This window comes from Periplaneta americana, chromosome 13 (genome assembly GCF_040183065.1).
Source record: "Periplaneta americana isolate PAMFEO1 chromosome 13, P.americana_PAMFEO1_priV1, whole genome shotgun sequence".
Taxonomy (NCBI): domain Eukaryota; kingdom Metazoa; phylum Arthropoda; class Insecta; order Blattodea; family Blattidae; genus Periplaneta; species Periplaneta americana.
In genome coordinates, this window is record NC_091129.1 from 42,455,640 (window position 1) to 42,477,781 (window position 22,142).

Below are 22,142 nucleotides of genomic sequence, written 5' to 3' on the forward strand. Positions count from 1 at the left end.
TGGTGATGTCTAAGATATTTATAGCTTGGTTACGTTCTGTTTCTATTGTATACATTAATTTGGGATGTATTTTGTTGAGTTGTTGATGTAGGTTTTCTCTTTGTCTTTTGTTTCCATTATATAGGGCTATTATGTTACCTACATATCGATGCCAGTACATTATTCTCTCTGCGTGTTTGTTGTTGTCAGTGTTTAGTATGTGTGTTTGTTCTATATTATGAATAAAGATTTTAGATAATATACTTGATATAGGTGAACCCATTGGTAATCCTTCAGTTTGTGTATAATATTTATTGTTATGTGTGAAATAATTTTGTTTTGTATTAATCTTTTTTTTAATGTTTCTTCCCTTTATATCCCAAAGCAAGCAAAGAGCTAGTGGCATACTAGTTAGCATCAAAAAAGGAATACGGTAACTTTAACCTTCAACATTATTAAACAAATGACTGAGGAAGACAAATCTGAAGTAACGAATATATTATGCAAATCTGGCTTTCAGGTAGAAGCTCCCTGTTGTAGAAGTGTCATTTGCAGAATTTGATAACAAATGAGTTCCATCAATTCATACCCTTCCAATTATTGCATTTATACTGGTAATGATAGAGTTATAAATTCCTAACAGTGAGTAGTTTCAATACTAATGTAGTAAAGTCACAAGAAGTATTTCCTTGATGTGCAATATTTCACGAGAATAAAATAAAATTCTCATAGTAACAGCTAAAATGCCTTGTCCATACTAGTTAAGTATTTAAAATGGAGCACGATTATGTACAGAAAAAGCACTGTTTAATAATGTAATTGAAAAAAAAATTAAAGAAACATTTGATATTATCAAAACTTCTGCATATGTGTCTGACTTTATAGTTCCTTATAATATGATTGCATAATTACTCTAGTCCAGTAAATCAGTCAGCTCTGTTACACCATTCTGTTCCTATGGGTATACAGTTGAAAAAGAAATCCACCAATGTCAGCACAAGCCAAGATGATGCACAAAAAACCATCTTGATTGTACTGCTATGTTCACCCATTTTGATTTGTTTGTGTGTCATACTCTTGCTTTATGTTTTAGTCTAAGCATTAATTTTTACTCTGTCAGATCTGTTAGTGTTGTGTTTTCCACAAATAACAAGATATAAAGTCAAGATCAAGAGGACATAATAGTACACGTGTGCAGTAGCTAAGTTGCTATTTTGGAGATTTTTAAGCAAAAAAAAAAAAACTTTAGGTTCGCACATGCTTGTTTGCTTTGTCATGTCTGTTACCTGTCAGATCTGTTACTCCATGTCATGTCTGTTACATCATTCAAAACAGAGCCTCAATTTTTTTCTAATTATCTATCATTAAAGAAATTAAAGCTCAAATATCTTTGCCTTAAGGGCAATCTACTAAGATAATTGTTACTGAAAGAATGGTTCGGAGACTTGAAAGCATATAAATGTCCTACTAATCGGTTGTTAGCCGAGGAGTAGTAAGTTCAGTGGTGGGGTTGCCACCTTATAGCCTTTGGACCGGCTTTGGGACTCCGTTCCAGACTCCCAAGACAAATTCTCCACTATATACCACATGGAAGACGATCTTTGGGACGCCCCCTGAAAAGATGGACAGAGACCATAACAGGCCACTAGGCCTAATACCTGCAATGACGATGATGATGATGACGATGATGATGATGATGATGATGATGATAAAAGAATGGTTTCTGTTAGTTACTGAACAAGTTATTATTTTATATTAGGTAAAAGATTTGATATTAAGATATTTAATATACTAATTGTTCATTTTTGATCTGAAGTTAATTCTGTTACTATTCTAAGAACTATGCATTGTTTGAAGAATATCTGATATAAAAACAAAGGAATTCTATTTCTATAAAGATCCACTGTCTTGTCCCATAACACTCCTGACATTTCGTCGTGCCATCAAAGATTCATCGATGCTTGTAGAGAATGCTGTAAAGCAAGGTCAGTGTACAGTGGCTGATTACTATGGCAGAGACATTGCACTATATTAATACATGCAGAATATGCACTAAATAATACTTTAATTTTGACGTTCTCAATCGTCCATTTGTTATACAAATTTCGCAAATGACCCAGAAATGTATTGTAGTTCTTGAAAACAAAGAACTGTAATTGTTCAGCTGCAACATTGGCTTCCATTATTGCAAACATATCAATGTCTTTATCTATTAGAATTTTATGTATTTTAGTTTTCTTGGCTTGATTAAGGCCCCCAGCATTCCACTGTAAGACCTTCAGCTGAGGTAGAATTATATTGTGTTTTGTCTTCTTATGTGATGCTAAAATATTCCCCGTCCGGAGATCCGAATGAGGGGACTTTTTTACCTCCGAAATATTTTACTTCGGATTGTATTTGTCATTGGAGCATGTTGGATGGTCGTTTTTTTTTCTATGTTCATTAAACATAGTTCAGGGGGTACCACGAGAAGGCGACCATCATCACCCCCAGAACACCAATATAGCGCGACATATTATTGTGGCAGAAGGCTAGCCTTGTTTCATACTGAGATGTAGTGAATTGATATCTCCTCTCTTGTCCCCTTCAAGCTTCCGAGTCAAGGTCGTAGCCATGCCTTTAGAGGTATAGAGACTTCTGCCACAAATCTCGCACCAAACTCTGCATCCTGGAATGACTGTCAACAGTGAAGGATGTGAGTGAAAACCAAGTGTTACGATACATCATTATTGCAAATGTATTGTTACTAGGTGTAATAACTCAATTTTTTTGGGTCTGCTAAGAATCAAAATCTATTAATTTGAGAAAAAAAAATTCCGGCACCTGGAATCGAACCCGGAACCTCTCAGCTGTGCGCGCTGAATGCTCTTTCCATCTGACCCACACCGGGACATGATCCATGGTGACGGCCGAACTTCTCTCATTGTATTATCAATAGCCTACTACCTGCATTTAAGACATTCAAGCCATGTATGCAGGAGTGCATATTTAAATGACTTCATGGTCATTTTCAACAACAGTTCATGAGTTACTGTTAACATTGATATATACATATATATTTTTATATGAGGTCTCGCCATCCTCATTGAATAATCAATGACTATAAGTAGCCATCAGAGGTCTGCATCAGACGTTTTCGCTCGAGCGCTAAGTAGTTCATAGCATAATCCGATAGGTAGCGCACATGCATGATGGGTAAAATTGTCACGAGCGATAAATCCTCGAACGGTATAAGCCGAACGTTAGACATTCGTTCTTGTTACAGTGATGAACTATGTAGTAACAACAAAGATGTTTATCATTTCAAAACTTTGCAGTGTTTAACTAACCTCTCCATAGTACAATTACAAAACTTGCATTAAAATGTAATATAAATATTGTAGGTAAATGTTCTTTTTCTTTTTTTTTTCCACGCAGGAATGATTCTGTTTTTGCCACATCTGATAGATGTTATTGGATGTAAATGTAATTATTATAAACGGAGAACACAATCACGATAATGCAAGAACTGTATCAAGTTTTCTAGTAATAATAATAATATAATAATAATAATAATAATAATAATAATAATAATAATCTCTAATAATCTCTAATAATTAGTGTATCAATCTTTACGTCTGTAACAGTTGTGCAGCTTGATTATTCGTTTTATTATATTTTCTGTGACGTTATCTCTGTACTAATATTGTTATTAATCTACTGCTATATCAATAATATTTTGTAAAACGTTTCTACATTGTCGCAGTATATAGGCGGAACACTATGTATGGACCTATCAAATTATATATGTGGTAAATCAAATACTGAATAATTATGAATTAGCAATAATAACTGTATATCGAAGTTTTTCATACTATTCTATTTATAACTTCATGTTCCTGTTTTGGTACGTTCCACTGACTGTTCCATTAAACGTTTGTCATAAACGCAGAAAATAAAGCCTTATTTTTACCGTGTGAGCAAAACATATGTGTATCTTATTTGTCACCTTCCATACAAGATAAGACATGTTGGTGAGGTGACCTTGTACTGTGCTTCTATTTATTACGAGCGTATCACGACCGATCTTACCTCACTCAAGGGTGCGACACTCGACCGAGTTCAAGCAAGCGATTTAACTCCAATGCAGCATTCTGATAGCATACTGTAAATATCTATTAATTTGAGAAAAATTCGTTCCTTCACCTGGAATCGATTCATTGATTACTCAATGAGGATGGCGATACCTCATATAAGAATATATATGTACCGGTAGGCTATATGAGCCTCAAAAGCCTCTTAAGAGCTTAGTCACTGACAGATATTCCCCTCAGAATTTGTCATTTGAGCTCAGCACGTGGAACGGCCAGGCGCTACATGCCCAGCAGAGTAGGCGAACTGTCTGGTCTTGCCTAGGCTCTCTGCCCTGATCATGGAACCCGTATGTAGTTTCGAAACGTTAGAAATGTTAGCTCCAGGACATAGTGCAATATCCAAATCACATTCACCGTGAAAACCTAAAAAACACATATAATTTAGGGTTATATAGAAGGTCTAACTCCAAACTTGTTAGCAGAATTTTTGTAATGTGACATTGTTTATGCATTGCCAAGAAGAGACAAATGATACTTTGGAGAAATTGCATTAATGCAATCTAAAGCATAAATGAATTCAGAACTGTGTTTTGTACATGTCGAAATGGAAATTAAATAAAACTTGGTTTAATGTAACATAGTAGCAGCAGCAGTATCTATTGCCCAGACACTTGGAAGTTCTCCATTCACCTTCTAACTTTGCAGTATAATTTAGAGTCCTAATCCAAAAAATCTGATGCCAAAGCTGGACATTTTCGTAAATGTTCTTGTTTCATCAAAGAGTCTTCTAGATTACACAGGATGCATTTTGGTGAACAAAAAATTTCAATTTTAAACAGGGTGCTGCAAACAGTCATGACCAGTTAGCATCCGAAATTTTGCTATTGAATCATGTCGAAAAGAATCAGATACCTTATATATTCTTTTTCAGTAAGTAATACTGACCAAGATTTATTATTGCTGTTTTCTTAAAATTTCTTCAGAATTTTCATTTGAAATTTAATTTTAATGTAACATAACATGATTTAAAATACAGATTAGCCTAAAAAAAGTATACACTGTTTGTTTATAAATAACTTTAGAACAAATTCAGATAAAATTCTCATTTTCGGGGAAATTGTAGCTTAATGGATAGGTCGAAGAGGTGCTGTCGAGTACCCAGCACAGTCCCCAGATCTAACACCAATTTCTACATATGGGGGACCCTAAAGGATGTTGTTTATCAGGAAACGCCAGCTACACTGGATGTGCTACGAGAACAAATCAAAATTTAACGTCATGTGCAGCTATGACACTGGACACATTACAGAACTTTGTTCGTGGAGCAGTTCGGCGGCATCAATAGTGTTTGGATGCTGATGGTGTCCACTTTGAACAATTTCATGAAAAACGAGAATTTTTTCTCAATTTGTTTCACTGTTTTAGGACCCCATCTTCTTTCATTCAGAGCAGAACTAAGTACAGATCTAATACTTTTCTTCTTAGGCATAATTAACAACTTATCCAACTAAATATAACAACGATAAATAAACTGAACACTACAACTATACTTATTTCACTATTTTTAGGTCTATGTAAATGTTTCTGTGTAAATGGAACACTCAGCAAACGAATATAAACCCACAACACAAAACTAAACACTCAACTAACGATTATAAATGCATAAAACAAACCAAATAAGGCTGCAGGCCGAGTTTGATAACCAGTCTACTATTGTAATATGAAGTTACGACATGTGTACCGTACAAAGTTTCATCCGCTTTGATAAAAAAAAAATTATGTAAAATTGAATATTGTCTAAATGTAAAATTTTTATTGCCAGCTATATACATTTGCTTTGTAGGTGATCGATTCATATAGAGGGCCTTGTACGAGAAACATTTGAAGCTATATACATTTGCTTTGTAGATGATCGATTCATATAGAGGGCCGTGTACAAGAAACATTTGAAGAATGTTATTATTGTCGGTATTGTCACCATGACTATTTATAAATATAAGTGTCAATGGTATTGCATTAACAGCTGTACTGATTTATTAATTCCAACAAAATCGCGACAGAGGTATGAAGAGGAATATAAGAAGTTTTAAGAGTGTGTAAAAAAAAAAAAGTAGAGAATATTTCTGAAAAGTTTATGCTTGAATATTGTTAAATGAAAAGTGAAAGGAAGAAATCAAGTTCTCTGTGGATTCATTATTCTATGCTGCGGTGTACAGTATCACTGAAGAAAAACGTGGACATCAATCAGTAAGTAGACATAATAATTGTTAGCTTTTTAAAGCAAAAAAGTGAATTGTGAAAATGTTACCATTAATGTGTATAACAAATAAAAAGCTTACAAGGACAAGGATCCTGCTGATCCAAAGTTGCACTCGGGCATGGGTTCGATTCCAGCTTGTGCTCATTACTGGTAGTTTTTTTCCGAGGTTTTCTCCAACCATAAGACGAATGCGAATGTCAGGTAATCTATGATGAACCCTCGGCCTCATCTTCCCAAATACCATCACGCTATTACCAATACAATTAATGCCAAATATCCTAGTAGTTAATACAGGGTCGTTAAATAACCAACTAAAAAAATTGCAGAGAGCAATCAGAGTAGTATAATGAAGCATTAATGGTTGAAGTGTTGATAAAAATTTTTTAGTGGTGGTGGTGGTGGTAGCAGTATGTGTAAGAAAAGTAAATAGTTGGTGTACTATGGTTGATGTTTAAGAAAGTGCGAAGTTAATACAGTGCTAATAGTACCTCCCTCATGCCAATAACTCTGCTACAGAAAAGAATAATAAAGTTATGCCTTAATAAACTCTTGATAACCCTTCAGAACTGTTGTATTCAGGATTTAAAGTATTTGACTTCCATCAAATTTATAACAATGTGTTATTGAATTTCGTAAATAAAAACCGAAATATATTTAATTTATATTCACATAAATCAGTGATGTCAATTGATGCCCATAGGAGCAAGCGCGTGCTTTAGAGCTCAGGAGAGCCTGTTCAGGGATGGTCAGCACTGATTCAATAGATAAAGGGAAGAGAACTTATTGAAACTGTATCCATGTTAAATTTTAGATTTGTCTGGAAGTATAATTGCATTATAAGAATGTAAGTTTTAATTTTAATGTTCATTTTTCACAAGTTTGATTTTTTTGTTCAAAAGAAATATTTTCTCAACTTTCTTTATAGACAAGTGAAATTTTCAGATACAGGCCTATTTATTTAGTAGCCTTACAGAATGTTTTCGTTAATTTAATATACCGTAAATGCATATTACTGAAGATAGTGTATTGAAAGTTTTGAAAATATTCGCATGGAAATGAATGACTAACAAAGCAACTACTGTTACATCATAAGCAAAAGATACATCCCCATGTGTTGTAAAAATGTCAGCTCTATAGCTTCAGCACATTTCGAGAAAATAATTTAATATTCTGATGATAGGAAGTTGCTCACCAATATCACCTTAAAATCATAATGCGATAAGAGTTTTGTTATGGAATATTAGTTACACTTAAAACATATACAGCACCTAGGTAACTTTGCTTTGTACTGTAATATTTTCTTGATTAGTTGATTGATTATTTTTATAGGGCTAAAGGTATCATCAATATCAATTACAATTTGACATGTCATACTCAATCTCTTTTTTTGGAATATTTAGTACAGTATAGTTGTACTACTATGGAATTTATGTGAATATTCTTTCTTAACTCTTAATTATGTTATTAACATTTAAAAACAACTGCAATATTAAGAAATTGGTATTAGTACTTTTGTTTTACAGACAATATAGATAATATCAAACAGAAAGAAGCCATATAAAAATAACGACATAAAATGTCACGTTCCGTTTGAAGTTTGTGCACCACTGTTTTCTTAATCCTACAGGCTGCTTACTCATATACACAACCCTTCCTCTTTCAATACTTAGCACTTGATGCCCGCGCACGACGTCAAGGTCAGAAAAATGCGCTTGCTTTGACATCACTGACATAAATATAAAACCAAAAGATCAGAAAACATATATTATGCTTAACAGAACCTAAATGTATCATAACTGTAGCATATAATCACAGTAGCAATAACAGTCCAAGGCTTTATAACATGGTAACTTAATAGCTAAATTCCCAAATATACACTATCTACAAAAAAGTAATTGGGCACTATTTTTGCCCCTTTAGAACCTCGTGGTACCACCTCTTGTTGCTATAACAGCAGCCACCCTTTCAGGCATGTTCTCCACTAGTTTGTGTAGGATATCCACTGGAATGCGTCGCCATTCCTCTTGCAATATGGCACTCAGTTGGACAATGGAAGTTGACCGAATTTCCCGAAACCTCAATCGCTGGTCCAATTCGTCTTAAAGGTGCTCAATGTGATTGAGATCAAGACTCTGTGCAGTTCAACTGGTCACCTTATTGTCTGCATACCACTGCACAGTAGAAACATGACATCTAGCACGTAAAATCCCGGGTGGCCAATTACTTTTTGGTAGATAGTGTACAATTTACTAATGCTCCTTATTTTAAAAAATCAATTAAAAATTCCTGTCTAGAGAGAAAATTTGAAGTTCAATTATTCTGATATGTTTTTTCTTCTTTTTTCTTTTTCTTTTTTTACTTTTTACTCTGTTATTTAATAAAATATCTTAACATTATGTGGAATGCCCTCTGAGCACGAGTACGTAACTTACTCTTTCTGGGGATGCTAGAATGTTTTTATATAAAAAAGCAATATGTATCTTTGTTCTACGAGGGCTATTCATAAAATAGCCATTTATTTTTTACAAACCTGTGAATGACGTTACAGAATTGGGTTACAATACGTTTGAAATTGTACACTCTAATTTATTTTTCCACACAGTTTCCAGTCACATTGAGACACTTGTCGTAGCATTTGACGAGCTTTGAAATTCCACAATCGTAGAATTCGGCCAACCTACGACGCTGATTCTCAACTCTTCGTCATTGTCAAAGCACTTCGAGCCAAGCCACGTCTTCATGTGCATGAAGAGATGGTAATCGCTAGGTACCAAATGTGGGCCATAGGGAGGGCAATCCAATACTTCCCAGTTGAACTTTCGGAGTTTGGTCGCAGTACGACGCGCTGTATATGGCCGGGTGTTGTCATACAGGAAAATCACCCCAGAGCTCAACATTTGTTGTGACGTTTGTTTTAAATTGCGCTTTTCAAGTTTGTTAGTGTGTTACAGTAATGCTCAGCGTTAATTGTGGCATTCCTCTCCAAGAACTCCACTAGCAAAATTCCTTTTCTGTCCCAGAAGACAGTTGCCACAAGTTTCCTCGTGGAAAGTGTTTGACGACACTTTGTGGAATTTTTCGGGGAGTGAGTATGGCCCCACTGCATTGATTGAAGCTTTGTTTCTGCATTCACATACCACACCCAAGTCTCATCTCCTTTCATAATCTGATTGAGAAAAGCATCACTTTCTCTTTCGTAATGCTCAAGAAAGGACAGTGCTGCTCCCATCGGCTGAGCCTTTTGTTCCTCAGAAAGGAGTTTAGGAACCCATCTGGAAGAAAGTTTCCAGTAGCCGAAATCTTCGGTAATCACTTTGTACACAAGAGTACGACTAATCTGTGGAAAATCCTCACTAAGCTCTGACATGGTAAACCTGCGGTTTGCTCTAACCTTTTTGTCAACCAAACAAATCAGATCTGCATTCACGATACTCGGTCGAGGTTCTCTCTTCATCATGGACATTGGTTCGCCCATTTTTGAACATACGGCACCATCCAATTTTTAACAGTCTCCCGACTTCCGCATTTCTCTTCTCTTCAAACTTTTTCCTACCTTATTTTTGCATAATGTAAAAATTAATTGAAACATTTAATTTTTACGTAGTTGAAGGTGATTTATATGATGGATTCTCTTGTTCCAGAGATGCCCTGGAATGTGCAGCTAGGCTTATACAAAGAGTGTTTTCTGTTATGAACATTAAGTAAACAGATATATACATACATTCGTATATATGGTCTCGCATCCACATTGAATAATCAAGACTACTATTTTTTGTTAGTAGTCAACATGTAGATACCTATTAATTTTGAGAAAAATTCGTTCCAGCACCGGGAATCGAACCCAGGACGTCTCAACTCTGCGTGCTGAGCGCTCTTTCCAACTGAGCTATGCCGGGACACGATGCACGGTGCCAGCCGAACTCTCCTCATATCATCAATGGCCTACTACCTGCAATTTAGACATATACCGGTAAGTCATATATGCAGGAGCACATATTTAAATGACTTTATGGCCAATTTTAACAAGCTTGTTAACATTGATATATACCTATACTCACATATGAAGTCTCGCAATCCTCAGATGTTCGAAAAAGGAGCGCGACACATTAATCAAATACTGCAAATCACAGTCAACTTCAATTGCTCATGTAGGAAATTTTTACAATTTGTTTGAAACTATTACGCTAGGTAAAATATCTCAAAATACTTTAATTTAAGCCTAACTGCCAAAATGTACAATAAAATTGTTTTTAGTGCTGCTAACTGAATTTAATAATTTTTCAATTTTTTATGTGAAATATTGTAGACCACTTAGTCTCCCATATTTTCTTCAAAAATAGTTGGCAACCCTAGCACCAACACTATTTCTACCCAAGTCTTCAACAGAAATCAGAGTGAAAAGTCCATGTGCTTGTGTAATACTCACACATGTTTTCCATCTATTAGGAATATTCACAGTTTGCCGTATCTTCAAATGATTCTTTGGACATTCTGTAATATTCTGTGAATTTGTCTGGATACTGTTCTAACTCCACCAATAAAACACTACAAACACCATGATTTTCAACGTTTTGAACCAATGAATCTGAAACCTACGCCTTTATCTTCGCATTCTTATTATTGACAATAGCAGAAGACTCCATCTGATGACTCCACACTGAATGACTCATTAAAACAATTAACATGGCGTTATGTGTCACACTCCATGTGCCATGCATCATGTTTCTTGCATCATCCGGTGTGTAACGTGCAGGGGCGAATCTAGTTACTTGACGCCTCTAGGCAGAGAAAATATTTCTGCCCATTATTTCGCCCTATATGCATCATTTGGATCAACTGAAATAATTGATTCCGCGTCATTATTACTGTTTCTAATATCAGAAACGCCTGACTAAAATGAACCACACGCTGCACTATTTTCGGTAACTGCTGTTCACCACATTATTACACTCTGATGTACCTGGACTCGAACTGGAACAAGCTGGCTATGTTTGTTTTTTAAATAACACATATTTTTGCACTTTTTCTCACCATTTCCTCTCTTTTTATTGCCTTGTCTTTCTCGAGTTTCCGGTATTGTTATTTAGTCAACTGTCCGAAGACAGGTCTGGAACCCACAAGTGACACCATCAAGGCATCACTCATAAGGCAACTAGGCCAGGAGATAATGGAGTAGGGTGACCAGTTCCTTTCCCCCTCCATTGCATACAACGCTAACTAGCTACATATTACACTAATGAGATTTTAGATGCAGTTCATCCTCTGACACATATCGTCAAATGAGATGTACTGTCTGGTAATAGATTTACATATCAGCCAGAACCTCAATAAGAGGTGCTTCTAGTATTGAGAACCACTGAGATTTTTCCGACTGTCACTCATTATAATGAATATTAAAATATAAATCGCCTAGGTACAAAACAACTGCACTCTTTACCGTTTCAAATTAAACTGAACTGCCAAGCATCCGGCTGATACAATGCCTGGCGGTATTTTCTTTGAATTTAAGTCTGAATGGGGATTGCTGAGTGTTGATACTGGCTACTCTTATGACAGAGTTAGCGGCGTCTCTCATCAGTTCATCACAAAGCTTATGATTGCGAGCAACGAGATTTGCCTTCCTAACATATCATAATATAATACCATAAGTTCTTTAATGTTATTATGTGACAATCTCACAGTGAGAGGGCATAACACTTTTTCTGTGCGTTTTCTGACCATTAGTTAATGGAGAAAATGGTGTTAAAAGATAGAGAGAAAGACTCTGCGCTACACTACTACATTTCCAGAAAACTTTAATTTTTCTCTCTGAGTAAAGAACACGTCTGCTTGTCATGTGGTTCTGAAAATGGGTAGATTTCCTGCTTTTGTTGTGTTTATTTAATTTGTGGGATAACGTAATAGTGTATTTGTGTATTACGCTGTGCTAAGTAGGCCTCCTTGAACTTGATATTTTTGTAGAGAGTTATAGTGAGGCAATTACCACTTTGGCATCTGCCGAGTGCACAGGTAATGTGTCAGAAGTCTACAGGTAGGTGTTCTTATTTTCTACCAATATATAAAAGGTTAAGTAACACCATAAAACACTATTTTTAAAAATGAAGAGAGCCTGAAAATTCATATCCACATCTTGCCAATTGGACGTACTTAATGCTAGAAAAATTTGAGCTTTAATTGAGTGTAATCAGTGCAGTGCTTGACAAGGTCAGGAGAATTGAAGGAACTCTCTTAATATGGTAACAGGCATTGTGATGGATGAACATTACAGCACAATGTTGAGAACAATGTATACGGTAAACTGTAGAAAGAACTGTTTATAATAGCATTTGGACTTTGCTCTGTGTTATGGATGAACATTGCTACGTCTTTTAGCTAAAAATTTCCCGAAGATCTGGCATTCATCCTCTTCATGTTGCCTTGCTGCAGATGCCACCAAAATTTCAAATATGCCATATTGAGCCTCTATTCCTCGATTCTTCGCTTTTTAGACATGAAGGGTGGATATAAGGCGTATTGTCTTTATTATTGTTGTTCTTTCTGTTTCTTTTTTAGAAGCAATGGAAACCAGGAAAGTTCGATGGGTCCACTCTGTATTATTCTATCTGTGGCATTTGAAGAGTCAACTTAAAAAAAAAAAAAACTTTTATTCATTTGGAACAACTGGATAATGCATACCATACAGCAGTGCCAAATATGCTCGCCATTGGGGCTCATGACAGGAAGAACTTGGCTCTGAGATCAAACTGCGCATGCACAGACTTCTCTTGTAGTGTCAGTGTGATCCTTATCTGGATTTATTTTCGCGTGTACATTCCTAATCAAATGAAGTTCCCTTTGTACTCCAGTTACACATCTTGTATATACGAAGATTAGGTTTGGTTAGTTTAGGTTTTTATTAACCCATTAACGCCCAAATTATTTTTATTAAAAAAAAAACGAAAATAATATATCTATTTCATAAATTTAATCCATAAGATGCCAAGAATATGTTTTGTTTATTCTGCCGTGCACCAAGTAGCTGAAAATCACCCGGTCTATAAATAGACCGCTGGGCACTTATGATATCTGCGTATTCATTTGCAATAAAGTAAATATATTTTTTTGTGTATTTAATGTAGTATAACCAGAAACATTTACACCAATATAAATAAATTTATTTATGACATTTTAGTATTTAATGCAACAATACAATGCTGCAGCAATAATGAAACACATTTATTTTAGTAATGTCTGTCTTTACCGAGTGTGGTAAGGCTCAAAGCATTTTTGACAGAGGGTTTAATCACACTTCTTGCGGAATGTTACTGGTCTGCATTTACACCATTCCATCTGGCAGTGTTTCTGAGAGGGTCGTTTTGCCATGAAATGACCTCTATTATCTATCCTCATACCAAATTTCACTCATCGAGGTGATGGAATAGGGCACTCCATTCTCTTGCAGTTTGAAAATATCTAGAGATATTGAATTCAAGTAGGTCTAGGGAGTCTCGTCCATGTATTTCTCTGTAGACAATCCAACCATTTACTATAGCCATATCCAGCATTCTGACAAAGAGATCTTAGTACCACTTTTTTCCATGAATTGAAGTGGCATATTTCCCTGCTAACCAATCATGATGGTCCACTCCACGCATGTACTTACCGTATTTCTTGAGATTTTTCCGGAGTTTTCTCTCAACCCAATATAAGCAAATGCTGGGTAACTTTCGGTGCTGGACCCCGGACTCATTTCACTGGCATTATTATCTTCATCTCAAACAGACGCTAAATAACCTAAGATGTTGATAAAGTGTCATAAAATAACCTACTAAAAAAATATGACCTGTTGTTGCTGCACACTTATATTCTGTCTTATATTTCTGTCCCACCTGCTTGCGGAAGCCCCTACATCAAAGTTTGATCCTACAGGTACACATCTGTTGTCATCCCACTTCACGAACAGAATTTCACTATTAGTGTCAAATGTATAATCGCAGGACTCTCGTACTGCATTCTGTAGTAATTTCGTATCCTGAAGAGTAAAGGCATCCATTCTGTTTTCTCTCACAGTTTCTGTAACCCGGAAACCAAGATCCTGAAGGTGGAACAAAAGGTCTCTACTTATAAAAAAAATTATCAAATTATGTCTCATGAGCATGAGGATGTACAATGCAATCGAGCACATTCAGCACAACTCTGCTGCCTAAGACAAAGTCGTGCCTATTATTGACGTCATTTCAGCTGTGTCCTTACCAGAGATTTTTTACACAGGGAATAGAAAACCTCAATGTGATGTTGGCCACAGAAGAAATTAGTCAAAAGTGATACCATCTGACATAATATTACGAAAGAAAACGAAGCAATATGTTGTAAAAAAGTAAATCCTTGGTGCTACAGCCCATGAAGGGCTAAGACCGACCAGCCGGCTACTGACCTTACGTCCACGTGCCGAAGCAGAGGTGGACGATCATCCAATCAGAATAGAAGTATCGTGTGGTTAGCACGATGATCCTCCCAGCCGTTGTAGCTAGTTTGTGAAACCGGATTTTTGCTACCTATCGTAGCTCCCTAAGTGCATCACGATGCTGGGTGGGCACTGGTCCCATACACTGGCCGAAATTTCATGACAAAATTTCTTCCTCCATGAGGACTCGAACCACGTTCATTCCGTAACGCGAGTCCTACACAGGATGCCTTAGACCATGATGCCACAGCACAGGACAGCAATATATCGTACCATCACAATATTGAATTTTTTTCTGTTTACTGTTATAATATGTTGGTGAAAATAGGATGCATGGTCTTCTTTATTGGTCGAGAAATATTATTGCATATTTTATAGACCTCTGTACTTAGAAGAAAGAAGGAATATATCCATTGTTCAAAAATGTATACACTGCAGACGTACACCGTATCACATTTATTTCCAATTTAGGGCATACAATAACATGTTCTGGGGATCGAATAGGTGCTAATCATCTTTCAGATGCTAATCTACTTGCAATAGCACAGTCCTACTGCCGACAGTCACTTGCTGATATCAACCGTTGTGGTACAGAATGCAATGACACACCTTTCTCCACTGTTATTTTCACGTGATATCATGTGCCCAGCGGTCTATTTATAGACCGCAGCCGTTTCAGTTCATATTGCTCCAATCATTTTACATAAATTTGTGTTTTTCTTTTGTGATGCAATAGTAATAACCTTGACACTACTAAATCACAAATCAATAACAATATCGACACATTATAATACGGAAAATTAATTATATTCCTTACACAGTGCGACATTATTTTATACCTAAATAATTCGAACTAAGATACCTTAATGAATTCTTATTTTTGAAGGAGGATAAAATGATGGCAAGTTTAGTTAACATCTTACATGATATATTTATGATGATCATTAATATTGAATCAGTGGGGCGCCAATAAAAAAATCTAATGTAGTCGAGTGTGCAAGGGTCAATAAATAGACCATTGGGCGTTAATGGATTAATCAAGTCCGCGCATGCGTAGTTTGATCTCAAAGTAAGTTCTTTCTGTCGTGAGCTGCATGTGTCATTAGTGACCAGGCCATACTAAGCCATGTGAAACAAAAGAGAATCGAAATGTTGCTAGTAAAATTGGTGATGATATTCTTTAACACTAAATCCCTGCACTTTTAAGTGCAAGATCTATGGAGTATAATGACGACTTTTTTAATACACTAAAAGAAGATATCATAACACTTTAACACGGCGAAATTAATGAGAAATATGGTGTGGTCCAGGGAATATCGTTCAAATCAACAGTGTGTGTAACTGACATTAATACATTATCTCCTCGTCAAACCCCAGCCAACCTTATCACTGGCAAAGTGTGTAATTAACACTAATGTACTTATCTCCTTATCTAAACTTGTTGCTACAGTCAATTTTATATCATGGAGTGCAGTTTGGTGGTTCCTTTGAACACCCCCTTACAGATTTATGACTTTCTACACAAACACCTCTGACCAGTCCATCGCCCCAACATTGCAAAGTTGCCACAATCTTGGCGACCTTCGAAATGAGAGGATTAGTGGCCGTCATCCTCATCTGGACACCACGTGTTTTGAAAAAAAAAGCAACGTAATATCACGAGCTCACCGCTCAATGAATACTACAGAATACACTCTCAATTATACTTTCATGTTAACTGATGGGATTCTTGGAATTCAGAAAATCTTTGGCAACTCTGCCTCCACGTGGATTTGACAGGATCCTGTCAATTCTTCTGAACGAGGGTTGTGATTGGTTACTAACAGGCAAAGACAAGATTTTCATCACAGTAAGAACACATTTATTTATGACAACCAATTAGTAGGGGGCAGTAGAAGGTCTGTCGGCAAAGTCCTTTCTACGAAACTGCACTCCATGGACTATAATAGTGAAGCTCTCTCTCAGTAATGTTGAGAATGAGGGAATGAATGAGAAAAAAATAAATTTCTCCTCGTAATGACGTCATGCCCTTATGTTGGCAACATTGTATACTTGATTATTATTGCAATGCCACGTTGAAAGCTGCGGTACCTAATTCTCCAGTTTAGTGATTTATTTTTTTCTGTGGTGCTTTAAAATTATTCAATCCGTTATTTGAGAAACTACACATGTTCCTTTCTGCTAGTTTTGAGAAAAGTGAATAAAACTGTCAGCTATATATGATTTGCAGTATTCTTGACATTCTTAAGAAGCTTACCTTGTAATATGAAGGTGCAATGGGACCCAAAATGTCCAGTGCATGTGTGATTTCTCAAATGAAATATTAGTAGCAAAAAAATCTGTATATTTTGCTTTAAGTACAATACAGTGTTGTTAAATTACATTTATATGTCATAATTGAATTATATATTTAAAATTTTCCTTTACAATGCAAAAATGAAAGGCAAAATTGTATACTTTTTGTAGCTACAAACATTCATATATTAAAGCTCTTCAGGTGCTGTAAAATATTTTGATTTCATCCTCATTGGGAAAATACTTTGTAACTTTTTTACATAATTTCCAACACAACATATTTTACATTAGCATATGAATAATTTTGCAACCAGCATACATGTGCTTACTTTTGTCATTATCCCAGTGAATGTACGCATGTTACTTTAATTTACTGTATATTATGTTATCTCAAAACCCGAAATCCATCAAAACCAGTTTCAAATAGGCCTGTAAAGACTAGTTTAAGCAAACAAAGGCATAAACAAAAAGCGTATATGCAAAGCGAGTTTTCGTAAGGTCTACCCCAGCTCTGGGCACAACAGGGAATTGAAACGGAACTCTGAAACCCCCACCCATGTCTTTTTCGCTTACACTGCCTTATAAACAAACACACAAAAGGCTCTATGCATCGTGATGGATTGCAGGTAACCAGCGAGAGCTGAAAGTTTGTAAAAACTGTGATGCCTGCCTTATACAATCTGTCACTCAGTAATGCTTACCTTCCTGTCTAATCGTCTCAGCCAGGGAAGGTGGAGTGGGGAGTTAAGGGGAAATCGGCAGTGACTCGAATGAGTTACTAGTGCCCAGGCCTGGTCTAGCCTAAACAAACCAAACCGAACCTGTCACTGATTCTAGATCTTACGAAAACTCGCTTTTTATCTATGTACATTTGTTTAAGCAGGTCTGCCAAGTTAGCTCTGTGGCAGCACGTCTGCCTCCAGACTAGCCGGTGGGTTCGATTCCCAGTGGGATCAGAGATTTTCATGTAAAATTTGTGGTGGTGCAGAACTTCTAACCACTAAATTGTGCACCAATATGCCTGGGTTAAATCCCAAATCTCTCTGCAGTGGATATGAAGAGACGGCATATGTCACTGTTGATAGTGATTAGACCATTGGATGAGGACGTTAAGCCTGGTGGCCCCCTTGTTGCTATTCGACAGGAGTAGGCTATGTGCCGACACCATATTTCCCCTTCTCCCTTCCTCTTCATTATCATCCTCACCCATTCCCTACACTACACTTACACGAACACTTACACATACACTCACCCTAGTACACGACATAACTCTTCACATGATACACATCATGTACAGCGTGGTCTACCGAAGTGGTGTACAATTCAAAATGGATCATAGTCCTGCCATCTATCCGATATATGCGGAATCTGAATCACGCAAGTGCACAGTGGGCCAGACTGAATAAAAAATGGGACAAAATTGAAAAAATGAACTTTTTTTTACAATACTTTTGACAGTGTATATTCATAGTAGGGATCCTGGTGAGCACTAAACTCATTCGTCTGGCTGTATGATCTAACAGACTCTGTAACTTCACTTCTGCACTTATTTCTGTCAGAGTAATATCACATGGATAGCATGCAGCTTTGCTTCTCGAACTTCATTGTATGCTGGATATAAATCTACATTTCTACATTTTCTTGTAGTCTCAATAAAGTGTACTGGTACTTAGATAATTTCGTACCCATTATCAGGGCTAAAACGTCATCACCACTATATTTTGCAACATTTTTTGCAGGAACCACTATGCTCGTTATATGCAGTTGGAATTTTTTCCACACGGGTTGGTGTACTTACAGCATTTTCCATTAGTTTAGCTGCTTCTCTTTACCAGAAGCCTTCATACTTATCTGAGTAGCAAGAACAAGCGCAGCAGGATCAGCAGCTTCTCTGAGATGTTCAGTTTTCCTCCTCTTGGTCTTCTTAGATGATTCAGAGAACAATTTTCTTGGATGAGCAGAATGACTATACAACTATGAACATCCAGCCACATGTTCAACATGAAATTTATTACAGGGGGCAGGTTAAATTCTTGATCCAGTGAACTGCCAATTTTTCTTCCTATTTATTTTTCATTCTGTAGCAATACTGCTATCTTTTATTCTAATTACTGCAGAATGAACTATTTTTTTTCTTTAGTTCTGAAGAAAAATCTTGCTGACAATTTTCACGTTATCCTAATTATGAAATAACAAACTCATGAACAGCTGTCTTATCATTATTATTTGCAGCAAGGCTTCCATGATTTTACAGTGTAAAAAACAGCAGTGGAATAGTAATTAATACGAGAGGGATCCAGGAAATAACGACCGTTTTGTTGTAATAATTAAAAAAATATATATTTATTTGAAAAAACAAAGTCTGTTACATAACTGAAGCTTCCTTTACTTCTCTACATAATCACCACCAACATTTAAACATTTGTCGTATCTGTTCACTAGCTTTAGAATTCCTGTGTTATACTCCTCTGCCACCAGTTCATTAAGCCAGGTGTTCACTGTCTTCTTCAACTCTTCATCACTTCCAAAACGCGTACCACCCAGAAAGTCTTTCAGCTTAGTGAAAAGGTGAAAATCGCTAGGAGCAAGGTCTGGACTATAGGGCAGATGATCAAAGATTTCCCAACCGAATTGATCCAGCAATTCTCGAGTTGAAGCAGCAGTGTGCGGGCGGGCGTTGTCGTGAAGAAGCACAACTCCTCTCGAAAGCATTCCTCGCCTCTTGTTTTGGATGGTTCGCAGTAGTTTTCGTAAAGTCTCACAATAACGATTTGCATTCATCGTAGTGCCTTTTGGCATGAAATCCAGCAAAAGAACACCTTTGCGATCCCAAAAGACAGTAGCCATGACTTTTTGTGTTGAGAGAGTCTGTTTGAATTTTTTCGGTTTCTTGGGTGATGAGGGATGATGCCATTGACGTGATTGGCGCTTGGTCTCTGGGGTGTTGTCAGACACCCAGGTCTCATCACCAGTCACAATTTGATCAAGAAAGGCGTCTCCATCTGTGTGATATCGCATCAAGAATGTCAATGCTGAGGCCATTCTCTGAGTTTTGTGTTGGTCACTCAGTTGCTGTGGAACCCATCGTGCACAGATTTTGTGGTAGCCAAGATGTTGTGACACAATTTCATCAAGCAAAGAACGAGAAATGTCAGGAAAGGCTATATGCAATTCGTCGAGTGATGTGCGCCTGTCTTGCAAGATTCTGTCGTTCACTTTAGTCTTCAGATCTTCTGTGATGAGTGATGGGCGTCCGGGTCGAGTTTCATCGTGGACATTTGTTCGCCCATTGTTGAACATTTCGCACCATTTTCTCACATTTCTTTCACTCACTACAGTATCACCATACACTTCTTTCAATTGCCGGTAAATTTCTGCAGGTTTCAAATGTCGGGCATGCAAAAATCGAATCACACTCCTCACCTCACAGTCGGCGGGATTATCAATCACGTCGTTCATTTTGAAGTAACACAAAATGCACAATGGCGACTTGTTGCAACCAGTACTCACAACATTATGAGAACACATGTTAAGGAAGCCAGTTGACCTTCAAACAAGGAAGGGGAGTCAGCTGCGCGGCGGGTATGCGCGAACGGTCGTTATTTCCTGGATCCCCCTCGTAATACTGTACGTAGGTATCTGAATTTTCGCATATTAATCAGAAAAGTGCAAGTAGCTGCAGCTGAATACGACTTTTCTGCAATCTATAGGATCTGTTTAAACCATCGACACAAAAGTTTTCGTAACATCGAGTGACACGCACTTTATAACCCTCTTTAAATATTGAAAACTAAAATATATTAGCTTAAATTGCATTCCTCCAAGTTATCACAAATATTTACACTCTATATAAACCAATTCAAAATTACATGTATTCCTAATAAAACCTACCCTTTGTTCTAACATTCTCAGCCATTGTTATTTCCTTATTCACGAATATGACCACGTAACACACACCACTGTCTGAAGCGCACGGCCTAGGACTGACTGGTGCGCTATCGCCTTGGTTACAATGGGAGATATTAATAATTTTGAGTTGTTATTTATCACTCGACAATTCCGAGTTCTAACTCTCATGTGTATTAATAAACATACTTATCTCTCAATCAGTCTGGCACTGACCTTTGATCCTTGAGTTACAACTCTCGATGACGCAACAGACGAGAGACAAGTCACTATTCCATATTAATGAACGTTACTACTCACTCATATAATTGACTTTATACTATCAACTTTCTGAGTTAACTGAATAGGTGACTCAAAGCGGTTGAGTGAAGTTAAAAAATCGTAATGACGAGGTATATTATTGTTGTATAACGCAGAAGAAAAGGTATAAACATCGTAGACAAGCTTGTAAACATAGTTACAAACATTTGTACAAATTTAAGAAGGAGAACGTACACTGACTATCGCGGAATTTCTTGCAAGATTCAAATGGCAGAAGAGGAAGAGCTCTCGATAATGAAATGAAAATGAGCATTTTCTTACTATTTGTGGGCGATCCAGGTTTTCAAATGGGCGTTCAAGAGGATATGGATATTTCCCATGGTACCATGTCACTTTTCATTTCATTGTATTCCATAGATCTTGTGTTAGCATTAAAGCTTCAAGATACGAAACAAGAGTTAAACAATTTTTTTGTGAGATGAAGTGAGGCCGAGGATTCGCTATAGTTTATTTGGCATTTGCCTTACGTTTGGGGAAACCTCGGAAAAAAAAAACTCAACCAGGTAATCAGTCCAAGGAAAAATCTAACCCAAGCCCGAGTGCAGTTCCTGATCAGCAGCTAGCGAGTTTGCCGACTAACGTAAGTTACCCTGGAGTAGGTTATTTTACGACGCTGTATCAACATCTCAGGTTATTTAGCGTCTGAATGAGATGAGATGTGATAATGCCAGTGAAATGAGTCCGGGGTCCAGCATCGAATGTTACCCAGCTTTTGCTCAAATTTGGGTTGAGGGAAAACCTCGGAAAAAACCTCAACTAGGTAACTTACCCTGACCAAGATTCGAACCCGGGCCACCTGGTTTCGCGGCCAGACGCACTAGCCATTACTCCACAGGTGTGAACTCAGTGAAAGAGTGTAGACCTA

The 22,142-nt window shown here is 36.8% G+C and overlaps 1 protein-coding gene across 1 annotated transcript in view; it reads left to right on the plus strand.

Moving 5' to 3' along the window:
* Window positions 1–22,142, plus strand: part of LOC138711620 (uncharacterized) — an 81,777-nt gene that overhangs the window by 1,305 nt on the left and 58,330 nt on the right. The window contains exon 2 of the mRNA XM_069842755.1: window positions 10,139–10,282. Within this exon, the coding sequence (XP_069698856.1) occupies window positions 10,139–10,282 (144 nt within the window). The remainder of the gene's footprint in view (window positions 1–10,138; window positions 10,283–22,142) is intronic.